At 41.5% G+C, this 21,879-nt stretch overlaps 2 protein-coding genes and 1 long non-coding RNA gene across 13 annotated transcripts in view; 1 reads left to right on the top strand and 2 right to left on the bottom strand.

The window, feature by feature from the left end:
- The window catches only part of LOC103974161 (uncharacterized), a 49,815-nt gene extending 44,853 nt beyond the window's left edge, over window positions 1-4,962 (bottom strand). For 3 of the 11 annotated variants that reach the window (XR_010513870.1, XM_065185635.1, XM_065185633.1), the window contains exon 1: window positions 4,753-4,955. Coding sequence is in view for 2 of the 11 variants with exons in the window: in XM_065185637.1 (XP_065041709.1) it covers window positions 3,324-3,384 (61 nt within the window). In the remaining 9 variants the exon portion in view is untranslated. Of the gene's footprint in view, window positions 1-3,323; window positions 3,436-4,310; window positions 4,733-4,752 lie in introns of those variants that run through there. The other 8 variants (XM_065185637.1, XM_065185638.1, XR_010513871.1 and 5 more) reach the window with 8 other exon arrangements.
- A 1,291-nt stretch (window positions 4,963-6,253) lies between these two features.
- On the bottom strand, window positions 6,254-12,511 carry LOC135675472 (uncharacterized). Its single transcript, XR_010513869.1, has 2 exons — window positions 12,082-12,511; window positions 6,254-6,856 (listed from the first exon to the last, which is right to left on the bottom strand). It is a non-coding gene; the product is annotated as an uncharacterized LOC135675472 (long non-coding RNA).
- A 510-nt stretch (window positions 12,512-13,021) lies between these two features.
- LOC103976628 (abscisic acid 8'-hydroxylase 4) lies at window positions 13,022-16,981 on the top strand. The gene is given in 10 exon segments (XM_009391901.3): window positions 13,022-13,447; window positions 14,029-14,350; window positions 14,448-14,597; window positions 14,680-14,848; window positions 14,935-15,014; window positions 15,108-15,191; window positions 15,489-15,567; window positions 16,017-16,123; window positions 16,399-16,517; window positions 16,722-16,981. Coding segments are annotated over 10 exon segments (1,470 nt in total). The 5' UTR covers window positions 13,022-13,196; the 3' UTR covers window positions 16,831-16,981.
- Window positions 16,982-21,879: the final 4,898 nt, after the last annotated feature.

The raw sequence follows: 21,879 nt of genomic DNA, 5'->3' as shown, positions 1-21,879 counted from the left end.
GTCGAGTTTTGAGAAATACTTCGCCTGGCCCAATTGATCGAACAAGTCCGCAATGAGCGGGATGGGATACTTGTTCTTCACTGTTACTTTGTTGAGGGCTCGGTAGTCGACGCATAATCGGAGGCTCCCATCTTGTTTCTTTTGGAAGAGAACTGGAGCTCCGAAAGGTGCTTTTGAGCTGCGGATGAGACCACCGCTTAGCAGTTCACCTAACTGCTTCCTGAGTTCTGCCAACTCTGGCGGGGGCATGCGGTAGGGTGATCTCGCTGGAGGCTTGACTCCTGGCTCCAGCTCGATACTGTGATCCACGCCTCTGCGTGGTGGGAGAGTCTTCGGCAACTCGGGTGGCATAACGTCTTTGAACTCCTTCAGGACGTTCGCCACCACAGCAGGTTCTTGAATGGCCTCTTCGTTGAGTGGCTCTAGCTTCATAGCAGCCACGAATGTCAGTTCGCCTTTTCGCACCCCTTTCTTCAATTGTAAGGCCGAAATGTGTTGGGGCTCTTTGGTTCCTCTCCGAGAGACGGGAACCACGCAGGGGTCATCGCCTCCCATCATACATAGGGAATTCAAGAACGGCATCGGCACCAACTTCGCCGCGTGCATAAACTCCATTCCAAGAATCACTTGGAAGTCGTCTAATGGCACGGCCATCATGTTGGTGTTCCCGCTCCATGTCCCGATTTTGATGGGAACTCCTTTCGCCAACCCGGAGATTCGCCTGGCCTCCGAGTTCACCGCCTTCATTCGGCTTGGGCTCTTCTCCAATGTCAACCCAAGTCGTTGTGCTTCACGATCGGCTATGAAGTTGTGGGTAGCGCCCGTGTCCACCATGGCACGGGTCGTTTGGCCATTCAGCTTGATGTCCACATACATCAGTTCACTACTTCCTGCTTTTTGTGCCTTTGTCTTTATGTTCTCCTCCACTTGACCCCGCATAGCGTTCAACAAACGCATTGCTCCCATTCGGGGTCCTTGCGACTCCTCGTCGTCACTGCTGGATTCTGAACTGCTCGAACTAGGAGCAACAGCTTTGCCTTTGTCCGATCGGGGAGGGTGGATGGAAGCCGTCAAAGCATTGAGTGCCTGTTTTTGTGGGCACTCCCTTACCATGTGCGGTCCTCCGCACAAGAAACATCCTCCAGGTTTTGAGGCCTTGCCTTTGGGGTTCGGCCCTTTGTGGGAGCTCTTCTTCTTCTGTTCGCCTCCGAGCTCCTTCCCTCGAGAATGTTTTGGAGGGCAATTGCCTGAAGATTGTTTCCTTCTCGCTGGGTCTTCCGAGGAAACGAAGTCGGTGAGCCTTTCTGCAACTGCAATTGCCCCGACCACGTCGGTAACATTCCTTCGATTCAGCTCCTGTTGAGCCCATGGTTTCAAACCATCAAGGAAGCTGAACAACTTGTCCTTCTCGGACATGTCCTGTATGTCCAACATCAATGCAGAAAACTGCTTCACATAGTCTCGGATGGTGGTACTTTGGCGGAGTTGTCTCAACTTCCTTCTTGCGACGAACTCTGTGTTCTCCGGTAGGAACTGAGTTCTCAACTCCCGCTTCAAGTCCTCCCATGTGTCGACTCGACACCGACCTTGTTGGATCTCCTCCCAACGAGTTCGCCACCAAAGTTTCGCATCTCCATTTAGATACATCGTTGCTATGGAAACTTTGGTAACTTCAGAATCGGGCCTCGTGGCTCGGAAGTATTGTTCCATGTCGAACAGAAAGTTTTCGAGCTCCTTGGCATCTCTGGCCCCTCCGTATCCATGAGGCTCAGGTGCCCTCAAGTTTTGTGACGGTGCAACGCGGGTGTTGCCTCCTCCCGCATTTAGCGTTCTTGTGAGCATAGCCACCTTTGCCGTGAGTTCCGCTACAACATCTTGTAAGTGCTGCACGGAGTCCTTGGTGTCATCGGACAGTCGGTCGACTAGGGCCTCGACCTTGTCGATCCTGGACTCCGCTTCCTCTTGCGAGCTCTCTACCCCAACAAGTCTTTGTTGGCCATGGTAGAGTTCCTCCATGCTCGCTTCCAGAACATCCAGGCGGGTTTCCGCCGTCGTGAGTCTCTCCTTATGACTCTTTTTCCCAGTTAGCGCACCAGATTGCGCTTCCTCCGCTCGCGGAGAGTTGCCAACTTCTCGCTCATCCTGTTCGCTGCCGCGATCCTCGTGAGCGGCTCCAACAGCATGAGAGCGAGTGTGCACATGCAGCCCACCTGCGACTGCTTGGGGCAAGGGTCCGACTTGCCCCGTCTTGCTTGATTCGCCACGATGCTTTGCCATGGCGAAGTTGCGAAGTTCGTTCGCTGTTCGATCGAAGAGCTTGCCCGCTCTGATACCACAATGTCACGACCTTAGCTGGAATTGCCTAAGGCGTGAGGCACCCTTGCGGCCAAAGACGCGAACTTAGCTTGCGTTGCCTAAGTCGCAAGTCACCCTCGTTGCAAGGACGCGAACTTAGCTTGCGTTGCCTAAGTCGCGCTTCGCCCTTGCGATCTTGCTCCGCAAGGATCAGCCACTTTGTAACCTCTCGCAGGTCCCGAAGGACCTGTAAAAGAGAAAGAAAGTTAGATCGAAAGAACGAGCAACGGACAAGTCCCGAAGTCTCGCGAAAAGGGAAGCTTTACAAGCAATTCGACGAACACCTTGTGTGCACAAGAGAAAAGAGGGAGAGGGAGAAAAACAAGGCTTTCAAGGATGAACGAACAGCTGCAAGCCCACAAACAGCCACTCACCTGGTCCCGGGCGCAAAACCAAGTTCCCGTAAAGGTCACGTGCGAACTTGCGAAAGAGTGTTCAACGCCCGATATATAACCGAAGCCCCATCCAGCCATGTGCCACCCGGGGGGTTCCTGGGGTCTGAGATGGTTGACATTTTGGTAAGCGACGGCAGCTCTCCGCTCACCTCCCGCGGCACGCGAAAACGGAGTTGTTTTGGGCTGTTTTGGGGCTGTTTTGCTCGGTTCGGTGAGCGGTCGCTTTGCAACGCTGCAACTTGTTCGAACTTACATATTTACAAGCAAAATGACCCAAAACCATAAGAAAACATGCTGCCAAGCAGCTGTACATGCAGGTGTGAGCGACGAACGGTTCGTTGAACGAAGTTGTTACGGGTGCGCGACGACCGTTCGTGACAGATAGGGAGGAAGACAGCCGATCGCCGAGGAAATGCCGTAGTCGTCGCTCGGGAGAAAGAGTCGCTGGGTTTAGGGCACGGGTGCCCGCGATGTCCATTGTGCGGGTGGGTAAGGGGCGGGTATTTAAGTTGTCCGTATTCTCATTTGGTTCAATCGAACTAAAGAAATAAACTAACTCGAATAAGGTTTCACCCAGTAATGATTGCATCAGGCTGGTTCTGAGCAGAGCCTTGCTTGACCCAAACGACCGCATGGGCCCCGCGCCCGCCCAGTGAAGATGATCCTCGCCATGACATCATATTTCCTATGAAAAAATAAATATTACTAAATAATATAAATAATTGAGATTTAAAATAATTGAACAGGCGATATTGGCAATAATATAATAATTGATAATTTAAATAATTAAGATTTAAAATAATTAAGGGTTTAGAGTTTATGGTTTTCGGTTAGGGTTTAGGGATAATGTCAGATGCACAATGAGTAAAAGACGGGCAAATTAAGGATGCAGAAAAAGAAACATAAATCTCAGTTAAATGACTTGCTTCTAGTGTTTAATGTCAATCACACTTTATCAAGTCACCCAGAACAGTTTAAAAACACTCTAACAAATGTAAAATACCTTAATTTACTCATATGACAATGATACTGTGTAAGTAGGTTAGCCATATGTGCAAAAAAACACTTAATATGAAACCCAAAATTGCAAAAATTAGTTTACAAAACCTGTAGTTAAGTTAAAATCCAATATGTGTTCAGATGCTTCAACAATCCTAAGTAAAAAATCAGATAGTTCCTTTAATGTACAAACTTTCTATGGTTTTAGTTCTTTTAAAAAGAACTATGAGCTACCACAGGGACTTCCAACATATTATTTATTCACCAAATTATCAATAAGTAATACTATACTAAATTATTTATTCACCAAAAGAGAAGATTATCTACTAGCCCTACTACACTATATAACTTTCCATTCCTCCAGAAAACACGAGCAATAAAAAGAAAAAGAAATCAGACATATATTTTATAAAAAATAGAAACATGTCAGAAGTTAAAATTGATGGTGTCAAGAAGATGATCAGCAAACCCAATAACTATAACATTCTACCAGGAATCAGAGAATGTAAAAAATAACCTACTCTATCAAGATTAAAAACAACAATTGCCAAGATCGCATACCATAACCTAGAATATCGAGATTTTCATCATCAGCAACCAACTCTATCGGCTAAGGGTGGAGGAAGGGGGCAACGCCGTGGGGGGTGGGGGTGTTTGTGTGTGTGTGGTGGTGGGAGTGCGCTGCGAGGAAGGGATGGAAGAGGGAGGAGGAGCAGTGGTCCCGGATAGGAAGGGGAGGGGAGGATGGTGTCGAGGATCGGGGAGGAACCGCGACGAAGGGAGAAGAAGGAGGGAGGAGAAGGGAAGGGGAGGATGTTGCCGGCGAAGGGAGGAGCAGCGAGAGAGGGGTAAAGGGTAAAGAGGGAGGAGAAGGGAGGGGGAGGAAGGTGTCGGCGGAAGGAGCGGAGCTGCGACAATGGAAGAGGGAGGGGGAGAGAGGAGGGATCGGGGAAGGGGGGGCTGCAACGGCGAAGGAGGAAGAGGAAAAGAAAGAGAGAGATACCGGGGAGGCGGAGACTCTGTTTCGCCGATGGAGAGGAAAACGCCGCAGCGACAGGAACTCAGCGGAGGAAGACACCGCCGTTGCGTCCGCTGATCGCCGATGGGGAGGAAGACAGACGATCGCCGAGGAAACGCCGCAGTCGTCGCACGGGAGAAAGAGTCGCTGGGTTTAGGGCACGGGTGACCCGGTGTGCATTGGACGGTGGGTAAGGGGCGGGATTTTATACAGTCAATATTTAAATTTGGTTCAATCGAAAGTAGGATATAAAGTCGCCCGATAAGTTTTAACCCTGTAACGATTGAATCAGGCCGGTGCCTGACCCGAGCCCTGCATGGGCCCAAACGGCCGAAAGGGCTCCGCCCCTGCCTAGTGGAGGCCTTCCTCGTCATGACATCATATTTCCAATTGAAAAATAAATATTACTAAATAATAAAAAAAAATTAAGATTTAAAATAATTGATGCAGGACACATTGGCAATAAAAAAAATAATTAAGATTTAACTAATTGAGATTTAAAATAATATAGGGTTTAAGGTTTAGGGTTTAGGGTTTAGGGTTTAGGTTTTAGGGTTTAGGGTTTAGGGTTTTAGGATTTAGAGTTTTGGGTTTTGGGTTTAGGGTTTAGGTTTAGTGTTTAGGGTTTAGGGTTTAGGGTTTAGAGTTTTAGGGTTTTAGGGTTTAGGGTTTAGGCAAAAGTAAACCGGCCCATCCTACCTTCCGCCTGGCCCAGCTTCATTGGGAAGGGCCCGTAGTTATGACCTTTCAGGTTCAGCACACCGTCCCGTGACCTTACCGAGTAAGGAACTGAAGACGAAGTGGCCCAAAAAAAATTTTTTTTGCCCTCAAAACCTTGGGTTTCGCTGTCGTAACTGTTACCCGCGGTGACCGGCATCTAAACTTTAAGCCGGCCCAAATAACCCACAAGATAGGCAAATTAAAGATGGAATCCGGCACCTTAGGTAAGAATAAGAAGACGGATAGTGTGGCAGATTGGACGCCAGAAAAATTTTTTGGGCCTCTTTCGCTCTGAACTAGTGTGCGGTAAGCTTACGAGATGGTGATTGTATCCACACACACTCACTCACTCCCTCCCTCACTCCCTTCCCTTCCCTTCCCTTCCCTTCCCTTCCAGCCTTCTACTGTTCCCAAATTCAATAACCACACACGCACACAACATCCAACTTTACTTTTCCCGTTCCTTATTTTGGCTCGTTGCCCTCCATACTTTTCTCTTCCCTTCCAGCCTTATACTATTCCCAAATTCAATAACCAAACATAGACAAAATATCAAGACAAATACACACACACTTATTCCCAAATTCAATAACCAAACATAGACAAATTATCAACACACACACACACACACTCTCTCTCTCTCTCTCTCCCTCTCTCTCTCTCTCTTATTCCCAAATTCAATAACCAAACATAAACAAAATATCAAGACACACACACACATACACACTCTTATTCCCAAATTCAATAAACAAACATAGACAAAATATCAACACACACATGTGACAAGTATGCTCAATTAGATATATTTTTGTTTTTCTTCTCTTTTTTTTCTTTAGTACTAACATCACGGAGATCGTCAGTCAAACATAGGCAAAATATCAACACACACACACACACGTGATAAGTATGCTCAATTAGATATATTTTTGTTTTTCTCCTTTTTTTTTCTTTAGTACTAACATCACGAAGATCATCAGTCACCACCTTCCTCATAATTACTATTCCACATATCAACGCTACCATCATTTGTTCTTCCACCGTACCCATGTGAAGTGAATTTACTGTCTGGCTGTGTCTCTGCATCACTATCCTTTCCAAGCAAATCAACATTATCCTAATTAGCAATTCCATCATGATCGTTGAGGTCAAAATCTCCTGCAGCATCTTTCCATCAGAATATGCCTGGATTCCATGTCATCAATCTCCCCTCTTCTTCACTATCATCACTTGCAAGCAACAAAAGATCATCTGTGCCCAAATCACTTCGTGCGGCCTTTCTCATTAAGACTTTGGCTTCTTCAATGTGCATGTTCTGCTCATGTAGAATCTATGGAAGGCATCTTCTGGGAGGCAATTCATCCCCTGCTAGCTGTAGAATCTCATCGCCAATTAGATGATGCTCATGTCGATTTACAAAAAAGCAAAAGTTCAGCTTGGTTGCTGGAATTTCAATGTCCGTGCAATAAATGTATAAAACTCATACAATTATATGAGACATAAGAACCACAAAAGATAGGCAAATTAAAGGATCAACACAAAAGGTTGAAACCTGAAAGTACTTAGTAGCTAATGGTGGGCATGGATCACCCTGCCTGGATACCCTGCTGTCACAGTATGTGTTACCAACCAACACATGTCCCCAGGCTAGAGCAACAGTTCTGGCAAAAATATAGTATATCTAGCCTGGTAATTGAATAAAAAATTTTGAGTTCAATTATTGAGTTGAATTTAAATAATAAGCCACAGCTAATTTGTGTTATTCATAAATAACAAGCTAAGAGAACTTCGCCTATTAATCAAAGTGACAACTGATTTATCTGGGTGGAGGGCAATGGTTTCAATCTAAGTTGATAATCATTTGGCTTGAGTGGACCAAGCCAAATTAGATATGATTTTTTATTAATTAGTTACAACTGAATCTGAACTATATCTAATAAGTTCAATAAGACAAGATTTAACCATGGAACTTGGCTAGATTCATGAATGACAAAGACAATAGGGGTAATGACATGTATGTTTAGGTTATCTTGAATGGTACTAATATTTTCTAGGTTCAAGATTGATTATGAATGTGACACCTTTTGCAGGCATATATTATGGTATGTATTAGTTTAGTAGTCTATTCAGTCTGGCTACACTCTGACCTTGCCAATGCATGTTAAAAGTTGGCATATTCTAGAAGTAGTCTCTTTGGGCTCTCTCAGAGGATAAGTGTGTTGCATAGCGCAAGGTGATTAAATATCGATTCTGAACCTTGTTATAGAGATAAATGTGGCCGAAATCTTTGGGACTTCTGTGATACCCATTTGAAATGTTACTTCTTGTGTTTTTAGATACTAAATGCACTCAAAATATAGTAGAATCTAGTTGAACTTGATTGTACTAACAACTGTTTTATAAATTTTGTAATAAAAAAAAACAACTGTTGTCTAAATCTTTAACAATAGTGAACTCAAAAAGGTGACACTGATTTCTGCAATAATTCTGAAAATAATTTAACATATGCGTAGGCAAATATGAATTCTGGCCTTGCATTCCATAGGGTGCTTGGTCCTTAATTGCACTGGCGCAACAAAATTTAGTGGTATTTGAGCTGTAACTATGATATAGTGGTAATGAAAACTATGCTATATAAAGAGGTAGATATAAGAAATTTAAGAAGCACTTGTTTGCATTTGAAGATTTATTCTTCTTGTATCTTTAATCTTTATATTTTGTTTAGAGGTCAAAGAGAAAAAGAATGCCATCAGTAGAGAAGACATAATCCCTCAGGTTCTCATCACGGTTAGAGCTCAGGTGAGTAAAAAATTAAAATATTCAATAATCAACTTGTAAAAAATATAACACAAAACAGGTAATATGCAAGCACTGAATAAATTACATGTTGCACCATCAGGAGAGAAGAGATATCCCTCAGCTTCTCATCAGGGTTATAGATCAGTTGGCTAAACAAAGAGGCAAAATACTCAGCAATCAACTAATTAAGTATACAATAGAGAACAAGTTAGATGCAAGCACTCTAATAAATACAATGCTGAAAAGGACTTTAGGTAGCCTTCTTTGTGGCTAGCAAGGACATAAAATTGTTTGAATACCAAAAGATAAACCCTCAATGAGACAGAAAGTCTAATACGGTGCCCTCACCAAGCTCCACCAAAACACACAGATAATGCTGGATGCGGAACCCAAAAGTCAGCATCCGGGAAAGCTTATGCCATGATACAAGATGTGGATCAAATATCTATCACTTATTTGCCATGCGTTATTAATATCTTTGACATATGTTTGTAATCTAATAAACACTTCTAAATATGCATGCCTTAAGAAAAACCTCAATATACTACAACAACTAACTTAAGATGATAGCTTGACCGAATGCCTATAACTAAAACATGTAGCAATACATATAAAAATGACTACCAAATATATTGCCATACCACTTTAGATGGTACGATATAATTCAAAATTTAAGGAAAACATCATTATCACATAGAAATTGTTTATGATGTTATAAGATAACACCACAAGATCAATGCAAACCAATAGTTCATATTTTTTCAATTTCCAAGGGATAATATAACAAGAAACCAATCCCAAAAACTTGATCATTAGCAGAGTGCTATAATAGGTTCCAATGATAAGCATCAACTTCACAATCAGCTTCATTATATGAATAAATTTCAGTTCATATTCATCTTCACAAAGGAAATCAAATTAAGGTCAAACATGACAATGTATTGTAAATCAATCTAATATAAAGTTTAACCTTATATCTACCTACATCAACATGAACACTACATGGTCCTCAAATTTATTGGAGGCAAAAAGCTTGCCAAATTGATTGAGCATACAACAAGAAAAAAAGAAAGATTAAAACATATCTTCAGCAAACAAATGAAAAATAAATAACATATTCTAGATTGAATGAACAAAAACATCGAATGGTAGCAAAAGAGATAACTGAAAATAAGACGAGCATAAATGACAAAAGAAAGTTTATAGAAATGGCGGAAAATTAAAGAAATAGATTGAAACATAGGAGCCAGACAGAAACATGAGAATGACAACACAAACAAGAGGCATCTCTATCTCTTGAAATGATCAACTTATATTGGAGACCGATCCAACTCCTAGTGGGAGTTAACTAATGAGAAGCCTTTTAGCTGTCTCCCATTGAAATAAATGTACACTTTTAAATAAACAATATGTGCTTCTCTTTGTTTCTTCCTTTATCCTTGAGGATATTTTTTGTTGCTTATAGCATTTGAAAATGTCTAACAAACTGTTCAAGATTCTCCATAATTCAAAAAAAAATATTTCCTCATATTCAAGATTCCTTTTAGTTGTAAAGGCTCATGTTCGTAATGCATATACAAGGAAAATCAAGGTTTCAAATGTCAGCTCGGCACCGATTATGATAATAGGTTGGACAAAAATGGAACCAATAGACTGGGTGATACATGAACCTGTACCGCCCACCCAATATCATCAGAAGGAATAATAAAAAAATTTGAAACCAACTGGTACTGGCCTATTAGCTTGGCACTGGCCTGGCCCTTCCTTGAAGAAGGTTTTATAAATACAGGTAAGAACATGATCTGGCACATATTTTCAGTTCTTCCTAATATTTCAAGAAAGCACCAGTATTATTCTATAAGCATCAGCCTAGTTTTTCTCTGTGAACAAAGCAGAACAAAAACACTCAAAACTTTATAAAAGCTCTTACCAACTATCTGTTGCAAAATTTAGGACTTCATAGCCTTCTCTTTCTAACACCATTCTAGCAAATAGAAAACTTATATTTTATAATATATGCAGCATTAAAAGTCATATAGGCTTATCTTAATTCTAAACCATGACAACCATAACAATTTAAAAGAGCTATGTAGCTGACACCAAATAGATGGGAGATGGCACCTTCTGTTGGCATATAACTTAAATGCTTACTTGTAACTGCTAAAGTTTTATTACTATAAGTTGGCAATATATTCTTATAACTGCAATATATTCTTATGAATCTTAATAATCCTTTCTAAGAAGATTAAAATGATAAAGTCAGATTTGTACATATTCTATTGGTCAAAATAATATAGCACTCCCAAAAAGAAAAAGCATATCTTTCTCCCATCTTCAAACAAATAATTCACTCCTGTGCATTCTACTTGCTAGCTGCTTGAGGCTGCTCAAATCCAAATTGAAACAAGCAAAGCAAAAAAAAATCTTTCATCTATTTCATGCCTTTGTGCATTTGTGTTGCTATAACTATTCTTTTTGTGGAAAAACTTCTCTATGTTGTTTTCTATTCCTTGCTGTTTCTTGTTAAGATGCCTTGAGCAATAAAGACTTGTCTTGTCCCAAGTCCAGATCAAGTGATACCGCACAAAGCAAGTAGGTACACATTTCAAAACCTATAAGCAATTATCTTCTTCATCAATGAATAAGACTAGGGGATCATTACTTGTCCTCCATGGGACCATGTCAGGCACGTACAGAATCATGAGACAAGAACAGAATTTTCTTATTTAGATGGTAACTGTGACTCTCATTTTTATCTAAGGTGCTTATATACTGTCACCTCCTTATATGTGTTATCAGCACTAGCCATGTTCAAGCAGAAGGTGTAAAACCATGGCAAAAACCAGTGTTCGCAGCAACCATCAGCTGTTATGGTAGGTGCTAACCAAATGTGCTACTCTAATTTGTTAGAAGTTGCGGTGTCCAATGTGCTACCCTAATTTGTTAGAAGTTCTAGCATCCAATCAGTTTCAATTTAGTGACTATTACAGTATGCTGATGCTTTAATATCATTATAAAAGCAAGGTTCATATTCTACATGTTGAAAACAACCTCCTGTTAAATATAAATGCAAACCAAGAGTTAGTTTCATAACCATGAATATAATTACTAAGAACACAGTCGATGGAGAAAAGGAATATGCCACTTATAAAAGGTTGTCGTCCATGTAAATTTCTCAAGAAGGAGAGTATGTCATCCTCATAAAAATTTAATTAGGTCACTGCATGAAATTTCTAATCCAAAAATAAAACTCAATGATTTTATGAGTTTCAGAGTGACCGAAAACAAATCGTTTAGGTTTGTTGTGTCCGACATAGAAGGTTAATTTGCAAGTTGTACATTATTGAGACAATTTGAACCCCTTTGTGAATACACACTTGAACATCTGACAACATGCATGATTGAATCATAAATCTAGCTTCTAATTGCTGTAGATATCGTTTAAATTTGCAATTTCACAAGCGACCACAGAAAGTACCTTGAACTAGTACTAGAACAGCTTTAGAAGACAAGTACAATCGAATAATCATAATCTTTCTACCTATGCAAGATAAATGTGGTAGATCCAAACGAGTCAAGACATGTTTGAGGTCATCGTACGAGGGAAGCCCCGCAGTAATTTTTCAAGCGACTGTTACCGATTCAACCAACTTTGAGAAAGCGAAGGAAATATAATCGAATTTATATTCGGCGACCTAATAGAGCAACCTAGGAGACGATCTTGCCTACCAATCTCGCAAACCGTAATTTTCTCACAAAGAAAAGATCCAAACAACGAAACATATAGGACCAACGAACCTGATTCATCAGATATATGACATATCAGGTCACCGCTCTTCCACGTCCAACGTTTTCTTGGAAAAAGAACATCCAAACGACGGAGCCAAAAGAGAGCGCAAGCTTCAAGAACTAGAGAAGGCTTTTTTTTGTTTTTGTTTTTGGAGAAATGGATACCACGAAGTAAGAGTCATTGGAACAGACACGATGAATCCGCCGTCGCCGATGCAGAAGACCCTCATCCACCATTCGGCCATCGCAATCCAACTTTTCTAGGGTTAGGGTTTGTGATCGGGGGAAGGGGAAAGAAGAACTGTCGACGTTGAGGGAGTGGAATTTTGAGTTTTTGCACATTAGTCCCCAGAATCTGCTATTTTCTTTATAGGATTTCTCACATTCTTTTATTTGTATAGAAGTAATTATTATTATTATTATTATCACAGTCGTATCTCCTGCCCACGGCCGCGTTGACTCCAAGCATCATTACGTCCCTACCTCCAACGTAGGACGTTGACTCTAATGATCGTGGCATCCCTACCTCTAACGTAGGACGAACTTTGGACATGACAAAATGGTCATCTAATCTAATGGGGAGTATTATGCAGCACACCACCAACTAGTCCTGTGGAGTCGTAAAGGATTCGATTGGTGAATAGCAAGCAAGCACAACAAGGAGCCTCCTCCGTCCGTTGTGCTTACCGTGGGAATCTACTTTTGTGTTTTTTTGTTTTTATCTACATTATTATTGTTATTATTATTATTATTATTATTATTATTATTATTATTATTGTTATGCCCTTCCCAACTTCATCGTCGCTTTACTCCATTCAATTATTTTTGTACTGACAATCTTTCAACGGAATGTGAGTCACCCACCTCCGGACTTGGGTTCTTCAGTGGCGAGACATTAGTGAGGATTAGAGATGCTTTGGATGGGAGTGAATGAACCCAAAAGCAAAATGATAGAAGATCCGACCTGTCGTCACGTGATCTCGAGTGGGGTACTTCCTGCGGAATGAAGTTGCCATCTTACATCATGATGTATTCCACTTCCCACTTCTTGCACTGGTGGTGGCTGCCTCTGAGGTTGCTTTTCAGGGCAGGGCAAGCCATCGGCAGAGGGAAACGGCCGGAAGATGGCGAGCCACCTGTCTCTCGCTCTCAGCCATCTTCTTCGTTCTCCCTTTTTCTTGCTCCTCTCCCTCTCTCTGCTCACGTACTTGGTCGTCCGAGCGTCGAGGGTGACAGGAAACTCCCGGAGGGCGATAGTGGCGGCCTCTCCTCCGGGGACTACTGGACTTCCTCTGATCGGGGAGACACCGGCATTCCTAGCGGCCAACCACAGCGGCAAGGGTGTTTACGACTTCGTCAGGGCACGCCATCTACGGTGATCTCCAATCCCTCGAAATCACATCGAACTTGGTGTTATTGTTTCATCCCATACTTGCACAGCGGAGCAGAGAAGCAGCTATTATTATTCTGTGGGCCCTTGCTTCTGCCGATCGAATCTTGGGTCTCTCTTCTGTCCTTGTCACTTTGTTGTTTGATAGCTCGGTGAGATCGGTGAGGAGGTAGTGGGGATTTACAGTTTAACTAAGTGGAAAAACAAAGAGAAAAAAAAATGTTCTTCCTTTGCCTCTTTCTTTGTACTAAATCATTGTAATTCGGCAAAGACATCCATACATGCACCCAAATCTGACTCCCTGATCTAGTTAAACCCACTCATAGGATGGATGCACTATGTTCTGAGATTTTGGCATAAACATGCAGATACGAAGAATAGATGCGCCCGCCCCAATTCGCTACATGATTATTCGCAACTCGATTCTGCTTTGCAGAAACTGCATATTAGCTGCTCCTCATAAGATGCCTTTTTGCAAGATGAGCTGTAGATGCTCTGGGTTTAAGCCACGTATGCCCTGGCCGATAATACTACTAGATTTACGTTTGTCTGTGTTTTCTCCACAGGTACGGAGAGTGTTTCAAAACCAATATACTTGGACGCACCCATGTTTTTGTGTCAAGCATTGTAGCCGTTCGGACACTCCTAGGTCATGAGTCTCCTGATTTCTCAAAGAGGTATATAAGGTCAATAACGGAGCTCGTGGGAGATCAAAGTTTGCTTTGTGCTTCCCATGAGCAACACAAGTTCATCCGTCGCCACATCTCCTGTGTTTTCAAATTAGACTCGATGGATTCAACAGTCAAGAAATTTGATGAATTGGTCATTCATACTTTGCGCGGTTGGGAGCAGAAAGATACTGTCCTGGTGCTTAGCGATGCTATGAAGGTAGCTATCGCCTGGTTTGAGCAATCCACAAACTCTTGAATTATTTAACAAGTTTATTCCCTGTGAAACCTTTTCTTTTAATGATTGTTAATTTCAGATTACGTTCAATGCGATCTGTAAGATGCTCATAAGCACAGAGGACGAGCACGAGCTAGAAATTCTAAGAAACGATGTTTCTGAAGTAAGCGAAGCGATGCTAGCCTTGCCTTTGAAATTTCCAGGGACTAGATTCTACAGGGGTCTCAAGGTAAGTAAGTTCTTGGAACAACACTTTTGATAATAAGAAAGAGGTATATTATTAACATGAGAGGTATGAATTGATGAGGCAGGCCAGGAGAAGGATAATGAATACACTAAGAAAAATGATAGATTTAAGGAAAAGGGGATCAGAGTGTCATGAAGACTTCTTACAAGGCTTTGTAAGAGATGAATCACACGGTAACGAGCCATTGACCGATGACCAAATCTTGGATAATATCTTGACACTGATAATTGCAGGTGTGCTTGAAACACTTCCTAAGTTTAATGTTGAACAAATGTGTATAAGGAAGATGCGGGAATTCCCTAACTAGTTTTATGTGCAGGTCAGGTAACAACAGCAAGTTCAATAGCTTGGATGGTCAAGTACTTGGATGAGAACCAAGAGGTCCAAGAATAACTAAGAGTATGTAAAAGATCAATAAGTAGGGAACTAAAGTTGTTTGAAACTGTCTAATGCCAATGTGAGTATATATTCTAATGCGGTATTTCTGTACAGGCTTTACACTTGGAGCTAGCATTTACAAATTCTTTGTCACCTCTTGGATCTGAAGTTCTTAATGTTATGCCATATGCTCTTAAGGTGAGCTCACACCCGCTTCTGAGCTTGCTGGTTGAAGATGCGACGCTAGATATCAAAATTTATTCAAGTTATGCTACACAATCAGACAAATTTTCTGGTTTGTAGGTCTTTATGCATTTGCGGTATTGCCTCAGATACGTGTCCTACCAATGCGAAGACTAAAGCTTTTTAACCATAAGAGAGCTCGTACATGAGAATTCATTTTGACATATATATATGGGATTTTATAAGCTTATATTCATGTTTTATGTAGCCTGGCAAGAATAGCTTTGTGATTTGAATTCACTCGATGTACAGATTGTGAAGGAGACCTTGAGGATGGCAACGATTGTGTCTTGGTTTCCGAGAGTGGCACTGAAGGACTCTGAGATTGGAGGTATGTGGTGGACAAAGGCCCAATAGTAGATATGCTGGCCTGCTGCTAGAACAGAAAGCCTTCTTTTGTCAAAATTAAGACTCAAAGTTACCGAGCTTTATGCAGATTGTTTTTAAGTCTGCCAGTGAAGCTCTTTGACCTGGTTCATAATTAAGTCATCTGCATTTTTATTTGAGAAAGAAGATTCGTAGCTTTCGTAAAGGTATTTGAAGTTCAATTTTTTATCTGCATTTCCAATTTCAGACTGTCTCTCGTCTGTGGTTCACTCATCTTGATCGGTACGTAGTAGTATCTTACAGTCCTAGGCCTCAAACCATGCCTTTTGTGATATTCGCGAAAGGAAAATCTGACTTAAAACAGGTCTTAGCTACCGATAAGGTATCATAGCTTTACTGAAAAATATTTGGCTTTTCATAACACTGACTAGTGTCTGTGTGTATTCCTAACAGGATTAAGGATTCAGAAAGGGTGGATTGTGAATGTAAATGCGAGATCTATACACTATGATCCTGTGGTGTATGATGACCCAGTGAAGTTCAATCCATCGAGGTTCGACGTAACTTACTTGAGCTGGCATCCTATGAATTGCTAACAGGTTTGGTTGCCCGATTAGAACAAACTTTGAAGGTATTAGCTAGTTCATTTGTTGTCCACGTTCACTGATATAGCCAAACAAATGAGATTGAAAAACAAAAAGAACATCCATGGAGGAAGTATCTTGTTGTCCATGACATGGATGCCAACGATCGACCAAGCTATATTTGTTTTTTTTTTTTGTTTTTCCTTTCCCTTTCATCTTTTTAATATCAGCTATGGCTTCCTCTGATACAGGATGACTCCAAGCCCTATAGCTTCTTGGCATTTGGAATAGGAGGGAGGATATGCGTGGGAATGAACCTAGCCAAGGCTATGATGCTAGTTTTTCTACATCGGCTCGTTACGACATACAGGTGGGTTCCCCCGGAATTATTGTCTCTGTTTTCACCTTACCTTTTGCTCTGATCTAATCTGTTGTTGTACTTTTGCGGTTTTCCTTGCATTCTTATCAGAGAATAAAAGCTATAGGATTATAGTTTTTAACTTGTGAGTAGAATTGGCATTAAAAGAAAGGGAAAAAGGAGATATTTCAAAGCTTGTGGCTTATTGTTGATCAGGTGGAGGGTGACTGATTCGGATTCGAGCTTGCAGAAAGGAGCAATGTTCCCGATGCTGCGAAGCGGGTGTCCTATCACTGTCTCCCCTGTTGTGGTAGAGCCTAAATGACCGCATGCTAATAATGTGAAACAGATGCAGTTTATGCCATGGGTATGTACCTGATTTCAAATGTATCAGAGGTACAGTGAGTAATTAAATCTCATCTCATGAATCTTATGTTCATGTTTGATGACGCTCAAATAAGGATCATTTTCCTCTCTCTTTGTTGTCGCTCATCGCATTGTTAAGGTTGATTCTAACATCATTTTCCTTTCTTTCCTCATGCAGCCATATTGGTTTTTTCCTTGTGTGCGACACAGGGATTAAGTAATAATAATCTGTAACGATTAAAGCCAGTAAATAGAAATGGCATCTGTATTCAACACCACAAATAGTAGAAATGAGTGTCCTTTTAAGTTTTAACATCATCTTTTAATTGGTTTTTCATCGACTCAGGAAAAAGAAGCAACCGAGTCTTACAACCCCAACCCCAACCCCCACCCCCACCCGCCGAATGTAAGTCCGGTTTGTCTGATTGCGTCTCCTCGATACACGCATAACAACATCTATCATTCGTGCACTTCATAGGAGGGATCTGATTTTGAGCCAACAGCTTTATTTATGCCAATAGATTTTAGATTCTTTCCTAGTACGGACGCATCCTTCTTACAAGTCTTGGAAAGGCAACCTCCACGACAACTATTCATGATCAAGTCAACCCGTGCTATACGATTGATAACGAGCAAATTTTGTTGATACATAAATAAATAAATAAATAAATAAATGGCGAATTTTCCGGAAAAAGCCATCAGCTGGTCATATTCTCCTTGTACGTGTGGATTCCAAGGAGAAGTCTCATTGGTATCGCTTGCATCAGAAGATCAATTAATATTCTATATATCATAGAAGCAAGAGGTGGAACCAAGGGGGTGGCTCCAGACGCTCTAACACTCCACGCAAATCGAGGGATCCAATTCTAATTAAAGATACATGATGGAGAGTCTCGGCCCGTAGCAACTCATCAGGATCTAGATTTCATTTACCCTGAAGAGGAGCGCAATGTTTTTTCTAAGTTCGACCTTGGGAAACCTCACCCATGAAGTGGAAAGCAAACTATCATTACTCGCACGGAAGAGGCAACACGAGCATTGCTGCACAACCATACCCTGGAGAACCAAAGTCACGAATGACATCAAGCAAGAAAACGAAAAGAGGGGAAATTACCAGTTTAATTGCATGCACGTACGGAACAAGCAATATTACCACTGTCAATAGAGTGGTACGCTGCCGGAGAAGCAATATTATCATCAATGACTTAGCTTTCATATGTCATTCCCTTAGTGATGAACAAGTCATAGTTGTTAGTCATATGTGCCCTATAAACCAATCACGTGAATGATGACACGTGTGACTTGACATACAATTTTTTTTCTTATTATTATTATTTGGTATTTTATCACTATATATTGCATGTTGCTTAAATATATTTTGATGTATATGGATCTGTGCGATGAGAATTAGATCGTGATAAGATCACGATAATGAGATCGACTTGCCTTTAAATACATATTCTAAATAATCTCGATCATAAGTTACTTGAGAGGGACATCGAGATAACCGGACATACTAGTGTGTTGTATACCCATCCATATGATAGATGCAACTGGTCTCATAACTGCTCGTGTGGAGACACTAAGGATATAGTACAGATGCTCATTAGAGAATGAGTTCATTAATTGATCCATTTACGGAATGCTTGATGGTTGATGATGTCTTATTATCATATAGCGATTTCGTAGTCCTAATGGTGTATCTGGTCCTTAGACTTGAGACACCAAAGATATCCTGTATGAGTACTTCATTCTTTGATACCAGACTTATAGGTCTGAAGGTTCCAAATCTAGCACGACCGGTCATCGAGAGTGGTAGCCAACCTTACGAGGACTATTAAGTTTCGATATAGAATCATCAACTCTCGATGTCATGAGAGGAATATTTCATATGTTCTTGCTCAAATAAATCTTTGGTCAGGGTCATTCGGATTGAGAGAAAAGGAGTTCTTCGGGAGAATTGGATTAGAGCGAGACCATAGTAGAAACCGTATAGGTTTGACAGCACCATGCCCGGTATACAATCTATGAGATACTACATTTATGAGTGATTATAGGTATACAGTAACTAAGAATAGATATGTCTAATAGATTATATTCCTCTATATCGTCTGGGGACTGCAACGTAGTGGCCTACTACGTCCGTAGTCGATGAGTCGAGTGAATTATTATAGAGATAATAATTCACTGAGCTAGAAGGGGTTCTGACAGGTATGACTCACGGCCAGCTCGATATTGGGCCTAGAGGGTCACATATATATGGTAGGCATTGCGATGAGTAGAGGTTCAGATATGAGATATCCGATGGAGCCGCTATCTTATTTTATATCTAATAAGCCTTTGAATTATTGGATCCTAAGGATGAGATCCTATAAGAGACAATGAGAGATTATTTGATATAGATCCACTAATCTAAGAGGCTTGGGTAGTTGGATCAAGATCCAATACCCAATATGGCATGAATCATTAGGGTTAAGTTGACAAGGGGTCTCTATAAATAGGAGGGAACTGATGAGTCATAGGCTAAAGCTTTTTGGTTGCTTCTCCTATTCTCCACCCTCTCTTCACTTTAAAGTAGGCTTGGAGTTTTGAAGAGCATCATCACAGCCCTACTGTGTGAATCACCGCTAAAGAGGAGGACGCTTGACCTCCTTCACCATCTCTTAAAGATCTATAGAGATTCAAGGATATACGATCTCCCTAGGTAATACAATCTTTAATATACATAGTATTCTGTTTCACGGATTTTGCGCATCAATCTTCGCACGATGACGAACACATCTTTAGGAATTGAGGATTTTATTTTTGTTATGTTATTTCGCTGCGCATGTGATATCGCCTCTAGATTTCCCAACAATAGTCTATACTCTCAATGACCTAGGAGATAAATACAAGAAATTGGTGATAGTAATTCGGGCATGCGACTCACCAATGTCGTTCGAAGAATGTTAGGAATGGGGTCGACACTAAGAGGGGGGGTGAATTAGTGCAGCGGTAAAAATCACGTCTTCATAAACTTTCGTACGATAAAATCGGTTTCGACAAAAACCTTTTCGTAAAGATCTTAACTTGAAACACGTTCGTAAATGAATTGAAGGCAGTAAGCAATTAAACAGATTTGCAGTTAAAGTAAATTACTCAAGACATAAACGCAAACCAGATTTTTATAGTGATTCGGTCGTCGTGACCTACATCCACTCCACCGATTCCTCTTCCGTCGAGGCCACCAACATCCACTATGGGTCTTCCTTCAATAGGCAAAGACAAACTACCTTTTACAACCCTCTTCTCCTTTTACCGGGTTTAAGAGATAACCCTTACAAGCACTCACTCTCCTCTCTAAATAGAATTCTAACACTTAGACTTGGAGGAGGGAATTTCTAAAGAGATTACAACAGCGTTTCTTTGCTTTTAGACTCTTTGTGCTTGTGTGTCTTAACTAGGGATGAGAGGGGTATTTACAGGCTTTAAGTTGATTCAAACTTGGAGCCTAAAACTTTCCCATCCCGGGTTCCCCGGGCACGGGCGGTACCACCGCCCAATGTCAGTCTGACATAGATACTGCCCTGGGCGGTATCACCGCCCAGTCTGGTGGTACCATCGCCTGGGATGCTGTGCTGGGCGGTACCACTGCCTGGCACCCTGCCAGGGGTGGTACAACCGCCTGGCACCCTACCAGGGGCGGTACAACTTCCCAGACTAGTGGTACCACCGCTTGACATAGTCTCGAAGACTTTGCCATGACGGTGAGACTTCTTGGGGCATCGTTTGGGCCTCTTATTGAGCCCAACACAATCCTTGTATGGGCCTAGCTGGCCCCTAATTGGGTTGGCCCAAATCCAAGCCTAATTACGTACTAACTACGAAATCCGAAGACATTTGCTAAGCTAAACAAGTCCCTATATCTATTCTTCCCGTGAGCTTCCGGTGAACTTCCGACGATTTCTCGGTAATGTTCTGGCGAACTCCCGGCAAGCTCCTGGACTTCACAACGATCTTCTTGGCGAGTTCTGACGAGCTTCTCTAGCAAGCTCCGAGACTTCTCGCCTGGTTCCGCTAGAACTTTCGACGAACGTCCGGACTTCGGACGAACTCTCGAACTCCCAACGTAATCGCATCCTTGACTCCAGGACTTCATTTTGCTTCATGTCTTGCTATCTTAGTTAATCCTGCACAGGTAAAAACATACTTCGATCTAGATAATGAATACTAAGCATTAATCAAGTTGTCCGGCATGTCATTGGTCTCTCGACGCTTCGTCCGATTCTTCGGCGCATCGTCCTCTCTTGCGGCCTATTGCCCAATCGGTCAGTTGACTCTGCAACTTCGATATCCTTGGTGCAATATCTGCTCTTCTTGGCCCAAAGCCTTCTGTCGATACGTCGATCGATCCTCCGGCCCGACGGACATGTTTTCCTCCGGCACAACATGATTCTTCCTGCTTTAATTGTCTCATCCTAATCGAAGCATCCTACATCACTCAAAAAGCAGATTAAAACATAAACACATATTAATTGGTTTCATCATCAAAATTCGAGATTCAACAAAGAACTCTTTGACAAATTGATTGACTATATGACATATTTAAAACGTGATGAAAGGATGATAGGACCAACTATCATAGCTCAAGTCAATCAAAAATCCAAGCGAAAGAGCAACCAAAGCAACAAGAACTTCAACAAAGGATTGACTAAGATGCCTCCTAGACATATGGGTAACACGTAAACATATCCTTATCAACTATACTAGTAACATTTCAATCACAACTTCAATAGCCATAAGCAACCTTGACATACGACCATACAAACCAACAAAGAGTCATCTGTCAGTTGTGTGATAAAGTCGGATACTCTACAAAAGTCTATTGGTCTCGACCCAAACATACTACTATATCAAATTGGCTTCAAGCGAATATCACGACTACTCTGACTGCTCGTCTAAATAATTGGATTATGGATTTTGACAATTCTCATCATATCACATCTAATGTACATAACTAGTTTATCAA

The sequence above is a fragment of the Musa acuminata genome, chromosome BXJ1-6 (assembly GCF_036884655.1).
Source record: "Musa acuminata AAA Group cultivar baxijiao chromosome BXJ1-6, Cavendish_Baxijiao_AAA, whole genome shotgun sequence".
NCBI classification, from domain to species: Eukaryota; Viridiplantae; Streptophyta; class Magnoliopsida; order Zingiberales; family Musaceae; genus Musa; species Musa acuminata.
Note: the sequence above shows the minus strand (reverse complement) of the source record. Positions and strands in the feature narration are given on the sequence as shown.